The sequence below is a fragment of the Sorex fumeus genome, unplaced genomic scaffold (genome assembly GCF_029834395.1).
Source record: "Sorex fumeus unplaced genomic scaffold, SorFum_2.1 ptg000122l, whole genome shotgun sequence".
NCBI lineage: Eukaryota > Metazoa > Chordata > Mammalia > Eulipotyphla > Soricidae > Sorex > Sorex fumeus.
The window spans coordinates 18,504,184-18,511,386 of record NW_026606179.1 but is presented as its reverse complement, the minus strand read 5'-3'; the positions used below and the strand labels follow the sequence as shown (position 1 = coordinate 18,511,386).

The 7,203-nt window shown below is 51.4% G+C and overlaps 1 protein-coding gene across 1 annotated transcript; it reads right to left on the bottom strand.

Moving 5' to 3' along the window:
* Window positions 1-761: 761 nt before the first annotated feature.
* Window positions 762-1,697, bottom strand: LOC130043402 (EP300-interacting inhibitor of differentiation 2-like). The gene is made up of 2 exons (XM_056135666.1): window positions 1,346-1,697; window positions 762-1,312 (listed from the first exon to the last, which is right to left on the bottom strand). The coding sequence occupies exons 1-2, from the start codon at window positions 1,548-1,550 to the stop codon at window positions 762-764; spliced, it is 756 nt and encodes a 251-aa protein (XP_055991641.1). The 5' UTR covers window positions 1,551-1,697.
* Window positions 1,698-7,203: the final 5,506 nt, after the last annotated feature.

Sequence of the window (7,203 nt, the reverse complement as noted above, 5' to 3'; positions counted from 1 at the left end):
AAGGGGCTGTACATTTGATATATTAGAGGGGATATAGAAGAGATGTACTCAAATAGTTGAAAAAAAATTTGGAGGGGAAAAAACACCCAGAAATTTCAGATATTCTTGAATACATGGTTTATCAGGTAATATATACAAGATTGACTCTTCCTGCCTCTTCCAAGGCCTCAGAATACACAGTCTTACACTGGGAATGGTTGAATCTGACCTGTCCGGATTCTGAGAATCGCCAGTTCTCCCCGAGCTCTGCTTAGCCCATCTCTGTTGTCATCGACCTTATTTCTCTCATCATCAGGGGCTCGACTGGCTTTTTTTCTTTTTTTTCCTTTCTGAAAGTCTTAGTTGAAAAACAAGCATCCACCTTTTGGGGTGCAGCAACGTTTAAGACAGTTTCACATTGCAGGGAAAAGAACGGGGAATCCACCACACACACGCACACACACGCACGCACACACACGCACAAACACGCACGCACACACACACACACACACAAAAGACCGTGAAAGCCTGTAGTGTCTCAGATAGATGCCTGCACGGTCAAGCTGCGGCCCCTCCCCCCTGGCTGTGCACCGATTTAAGGTTCACAAACTTGGGCTTTAAAAAAAAAATTAAAAAAAAAAATTCAAGATACAGGGTTGTTAAACAAAACAAAACAAAACAAAACAAAAAAAACAAATCAAAACAAAAACCCAGAACAACACTGCCTCGAAATGCAGAGGGGCCCGAACGCCGTCTCGCCGGTCGCCGCCCTGCAGAACCGACTATTCTCTGTTGATACACTTATCACAGCCCAGCTCTTCGATCAGAGGGTTGATGACTTCGGAGGCCGTCAGCGCGATGGTGAACATCAGGATGTCAAAATCCATCCTCTGCGGGTTCCGCTGGTAGTGGGCGTCCAGAGCGGCCTCGCGGGCCCGGCAGGCCTCCACGAAGCGGCGGCGGCGCTCCTCCAGCGCCTGGATGCGGCCGGGGGTGATGGGGTAGTTGACCAGGTAGTGGCGCAGGAACTGCTGGTAATTGATGCCCAGGAGGCTGAGCGGGTGGCGGAGGCGGAGGTAGGGCAGCGCGGCCCGGCCCTGGCCGTGCCCGGCCCTGGACCGGCGCCTGTTCTCGGGACCCTCGTCCTCCGCGGGCTCCGCCAACACCCGGCCCACTTCTGCCATCCGGGCGTCCCTGGCCGCCGCCGCCACCGGCACTTCTCCCGCCGCCGCCGCCGCCGCCGCCATCGGACCCCGTCCGGCCGCCGCCATCGGACCTCCTCCCGCCGCCGCCGCCGCCGCCATCGGACCTTGCTCGGCCGCCGCCATCGGACCTCCTCCCGCCGCCGCCGCCGCCGCCATCGGACCTTCTCCCTCCACCGCCATCGGACCTTCGCCCTCCGCCGCCATCGGAACCGCGCCTGCCGCCACCATCGGACCGGCCCGGGCGTTCTCGGGCAGCGCCGGGGCCGACGCCTGCCTCCCGTCGCCTGCCTCCTCCTGCCGGGCAGCGCGGGCGCCACTCGCGGCGCCCGGCGCCGGGCCACTGCGGTCGGCGGGCAGCTCGGACATCTCGGACTGCGGGCTGGGTCGGTCGGAGGGAGCGGGCAGCGGGAGCCGGGGAGTCGCGGGCGCGCGCGGCAGGCGGGAGCGGTGGCCGCGGGTGGACGTGGCGTGCGAAACCGTACGCGGGCGTAGATCCCGCGGGTCGACGCGGGGCACTGCGCATGCGCCGCCCCGGAGGGCGCGCCGGGCTCCGGGCGCCACCTAGCGGCCAGCGGCTCCGCCGCAGCCGACGTGGTCCGTTGGCCGGGGACCGTTGCGAGAGTAGCCGTATTTTACACTCCCACCAGGTCGTTTTTTTTTTTTTTTTCTTTTTCCGTTATAAAGAGTCTTAGGGAAGGTCGTTTACAGTTGCACCGTAGCCTGCCTCTAAGTTTCTTCCCCAGTGATTATAATGCCAAGATTTTATACCAACGTGTGTTAGAGTCACTTTTTTTTTTAACAGGGATGGTTTAATTCTCTTCTTTTGGTTTGGGTACCACACCCTGCAGTGTTCAGGGCTTGCTGCTGCCTCGATGTTCAGGGATGCAGAAGTAAGAGGACCTCATCTGGAAGTGCTTTGGTGCCACGTGGTGCTGAGAATCAAAGCGCCTTAACCCTATACTGTCTGACCCCAGCCCTGTTCCTTTGGGCAATCTATATACTGCCTTCTGTAGAGGCCGAGCCAGGTGGCATTCCCACCAACAGTGAATGAGGGTTTCTCTTTTACTGTTGGTGTTGGTGGGTCGGGCTCTTGCCTGGCACTTGGCTGACCCGGGTTCAATCCCTGCCCCCAAACATCAAAAAGTCTGGTTGTTGATCGCTTCCTGTCTTTCTAATACATGCCGTCCTCTCTGGTTGAGATGACACTACATTGCCATTTGAATTTTCTTCTGTTTGAGGGCCACCCAGTGGTGCTCAGGGTTTATTTCTGGCTGTGCTCAAGGATCACTCCTAGCAGAGCTCAGGAGACCATACGCAATGCCAGGGATTGAACCCGGGTTGGCTGTTTGCAAGGCAAGTGCCTTACCTGTTGTATTACAGCTCAGATCCTGTCGTTCAAGTTCTTGATTAAAAAAAAAAAGTCAAAGTGCAGAGTCAGGAGTTACCCGAGTATTCCTGGGTATGGCCAAAAAACAACAAAACACCTATTTGAATTGTATAATATCCCCCCACCCCCAACAAAAGACAGGCTTTAATGACAAGGAACAATGAACAGTCTTTTTATTTTGAGGGGAGGGGCCATATCTGGCCGAGTTCAGGTTCAGGGGTTACTACCGGCTCTGTATTTAGGAATCACTCCTGGAAGGCTCTGGGGACCAAATGGAATGTCAGGGATCAAACTCTGGTCAGGTCTGTGCCAAGCAATCTCCCACAACCCACTGTATTGTCACTCTGGCCCCTTGACTCTATTCTTGGGAAGAACTGCTCCAGCGGTCACCCATCCCTTGAGGTCAAGCTGTGGGTCCTTCCAACCCTCCTTCCGGTCCCTCCTCCTTCAAGGACTCGCAAACCCTTAGACGCAGCTAGAGAGAGAAGGGAGTCATTTGGATGCCATGGGAGAAGTTTGTGAGCGTGTGGATTATGGGTAAAGGAGAAAGTGAACTTCAAACCCCTAACTTCATCAGCTATGAAAGTCTTTCCTCCTGGGACTGGAGAAGATAGTACAGTGGGTAGGGCGCTTTCCTTGCACACAGCTAATATGGGTTTGAACCCCAGCATCCCATATGCTCCCTGAGCACCGCAAGGAGTGATTCCTGAGTGCAGAGCCAGGAGTAATCCCTGAACCTGAACACTGCCTGATGTGTCTAAAAAACAAAACAAAAAAAGTCTTTCCTTCTGTTTACTAATGTCCACTGGTTCCTTCTGTACAGCTCATTCTCTCCTTGACCTCTCTCTGGAGAGCTGGGTTGTCTAATCATCCAGTTTCCTGACATTGGTCCTACCTATTAAGTTTCCGAAACAGGCCTGGAACATATTAAGCTCTTGGTAAAGGGCTTAATGTGGCTCCTCAGTTGAGCACCAGCTCCCCACCTTCAGGTCCAGGAGAGCTCCATGAGGGAGAGCACAGCCCCATGCCAGGCTACAGGCCCTGTCTCAGCCACGCTGCCCCTTCTCCTGGAGTTTGGGATTCTGAGAAGCCTCTTTAAGGGGGTCCCCTGGGAGGGGGGCGTTTTTTAACAGGGATGGTTTTAAAATTTTTATTAGTGAAACACCATGGGGTACAGTTGTAGACTTACAAATTTTGTGCTTGGGTTTCAGTTATACAATGATCAAGTACCCATCCCTCCACCAGTGCCCATTCTCCACCACCAATGATCCCAGTGTCCCTCCCACCCCCCCATCCCACCCTGCCTTTGTGGCAGGGCATTCCCTTTTGTTCTCTCTCTCCTCTTGGGTGCTGTGGTTTGCAAAAGAGGCACTGAGTGACAATCATATTCGGTCTATAGTCTACTTTCAGCATCCATCTCCCATCCTGGGAGGATCGGGAGAGGGGTCTTCTTCAAGCCTGACACCGCCCTGTCCTTTGAGCCACTCTTCCCTGTGACTAAAGATTTTCTCAGGAATTTGCTTCTGGTCTCCACCACTTCCTCACTTTAGGAACAATTAATCTTTGTTGTTTTGGGGTCACTCCTGACTCTGTACTCAGGAATCCTAGCACTCCTAGTGGTGCTTAGGGAACAATATGGGGTGCTGGGAATTGAACTCGGGTTGGCTCCTTACCTGCTGTGCTATCATTCCAGATAGCAACAACAAAAAAGACTTGTTAATTTTTTAAGATTTAGGCTACAAGCAGTGGTGCATAGGGCTGACTCCTGTCTCAGGTCATGGGGGTCACTCAATGGGATTGGGGGGGGGGGGCGCTATGTGCAGGGGATCTGGACAGTGTCCGTGGGGTTAACCTTAACTCTTGATCCCTGGAAGGAAACGTTTAAAAGGTCACAAGTCTTTGCTCCCAAGTCTCTTAATATTATATGAGAGAACTTGTCAAATTTCTTTAAGAATTGTTTGGACTGAGTTGTGTTCTATATCAGTTTTGAAGGCACATAATTGATCTGCTTTAGATTTACAACATAGTAATACTGGATTTATGAGTCTTACTGCACAGGATTGAATTGGTGTCATTTGCAGTTAGCATTACTAAAAATCAGCATTTAAAATAGCAAATAAGGGGCTGGAGAGATAGCACAGCTGGTAGGGCGTTTGCCTTGGGTAGGACGTTTGTCTTGCACGCAGCCGACCAGGGTTCAATTCCCAGCATCCCATATGGTCCCCTGAGCACCGCCAGGAGTAACTCCTCAGTGCAAAACCAGGAGTAAACCCTGTGCATCACCAGGTGTGACCCAAAAGCACTGTCCTCCCACTGTTCATCGATTTGCTCGAGTGGGCCCAGTAACGTCTCATTGTGAGACTTGTTACTGTGTTTGGCATATCGAATACGTTACAGTTAGCTTGCCAGGCTTTGCCGTGTGGGCAAAATACTCTCAGTAGCTTGCTGGGCTCTCCAAGAGGGGCAGAGGAATCAAACCTGGCTCGGCCGGGCTGGCGGCTTGCAAGGCAAATGCCCTACCGCTGTGCTATTAGCTTTGGCAGCACATAAACTAAAATTGGAACGATACAGAGATTAGCATGGACCCAAAAAGAAAAAAAGAAACCGCAAATAAATAATTAAAAGATCAGAACTGTTCTTGCAAAAGGACCATTTCTAAGTCTCCATCCTCACTCCCACCCCCCAAAGACTCTGGCTCCATCTTCTGGATTTTGTCAGGGCAATAATCATCTCAGCATTTTGCGACAACACGATTTTATTTTGCACTCACATTACATTATCTGCTCCAGGAGGGTGGGTGGGATCGGTTCCTCCTCTCGGGATTCAGCTGGTGAAGCCTTGACTAGGTAGCACAGAGTCACGTGTGGCAAGATGGCAAACAAGCAGTGGAGCCCGAGGCTGCCGATGCTCTTGGAACTTGTGTTCAGAAGGGACATCTTGCCCCCCACTTGCTCGCACTTCCAGCCCCAGTCAGTCAGGGTCAACCAATGTTGATAGGCATCAAGTCTGTCTCTCTTGGGGGTCCAGTGACAGAACTTTCGGAGCATGCACATGTGTACGCGTGCACACTCCCACCCCTCCAATTGATTTTGAAATTTTTATAGTCTTTGTATAACACGAATAGAACAGCAATTCATCAATACCAGTGAATGACTCCTGCATGGCCTCTGTTCCACATGGAGAGGATATAGCCCGCTGGCAGGTTGGTTCATTTCTTCAACAGACAAAATCAAAATCACGGAAATACAACCATGGGGGGAAAGGTTTTTGACAGAATTCCAACACCGTTCCTAAAAATAAACACTTAAAATACATGGAGTGATGGAACATTCCTGCGTGTGATTACAAAGAAACCTGACTCACTTGCCTCAGTACCCTCAAAAGCATCATACTCTACATGAAAGAGAACGATCTCTAAGCTAGGAAAGAAGTAACCAGATCCATAACTGTCATCCTTTTAATACTGTACAGATGCTGGCATCCAGACTGCCAAAGAGATATATTTTTGGTCTTGGGGACAAACCCTATGGTGCTGAGGGATCATTCCTGGAGGGGCTTGGGACACCACACAGGGTGCTGGAGACTGAATCTGGGTGGGCTGCATGCAAGGTAAGCGTCTTCCCTTCTGTACTATCTCTTCAGCCCTGAAATGCAAAATACGTAGCCAAAGAGTCCACTAAAAAACCCATAAAAAGATTAAAATCCAGGAATAATATTTTTTTTTAGGGGGTAGGAGGTTTGAGCCATACTCAGCTATGCTCAGGGCTTTACTCCTGGCTCTGTGCTCAGGGATCACTGCTAGGCTGTCCCCATTCAATGGAAGTGCCTTAACTGCTGTACTATTTCTCTGGCCCCTCCAGGAGTAAGCTTAACAGAAAATGTGTTAATATCAAGTTGAAGAAAAAAATTGGCTTCTGCTGAAGGGTCAGAACTGCATGAGGCCGGAGCGAGTCTGTGTTTTGAGGAAGCCACTGAGCTGGGTGCAGCCCGGGAGCATGCTGGGGGGGCGGGGGGGGGGGGGGGCTAACAAAAGGAAACAATACAAAAACCTCTAAGCCTGGGAGCCGCAGGGCCCTGGCCCCGGTACCACAGCACCTGGAGAAGTCTTGATGGCCTCTGAGACAAAAGAAAATGCTAAGTGAGAATGAGCACTGCAGCTATTAAAGCCACGTGATGAAGCATCACCGGTGATTCAAACAGCTGTTGCAAGCACACAAAAGGTTAGACAGACCAGAGGTGGTCCAGAAACAGAGCCGAATACAATAGCAGAGGGACTGCAAGCCTAATCCAATGAGCTGACAATAGCTATGGTCCACGGGCTTGCAGATACTGGGTAATGAGCAAAATGTCAGTCTGACTCTACCTCCATCTTGTACATCTAGGAAGATTCCAAAGGTTTTAAAGATTTCGGGGGGGGGGGGGGGAAGAAAGAAAACAAAGGAGAAAAGAAGAAAGGGCCCTGCTTGAATTGCTGAAATTCAAAACAGGTTCTGCATGAGGGGGGCCAGGGTTTGTTCCCAGCACCTTGTGGTCCCTCAGCACAGGGACCAGGATAGGCTTTGAAACCAAATGAGAGAGGGAGAGAGGGAAAGAAGAAGAGAGGGAGAGGGGGAGAGACAGAAAGAGAGATAA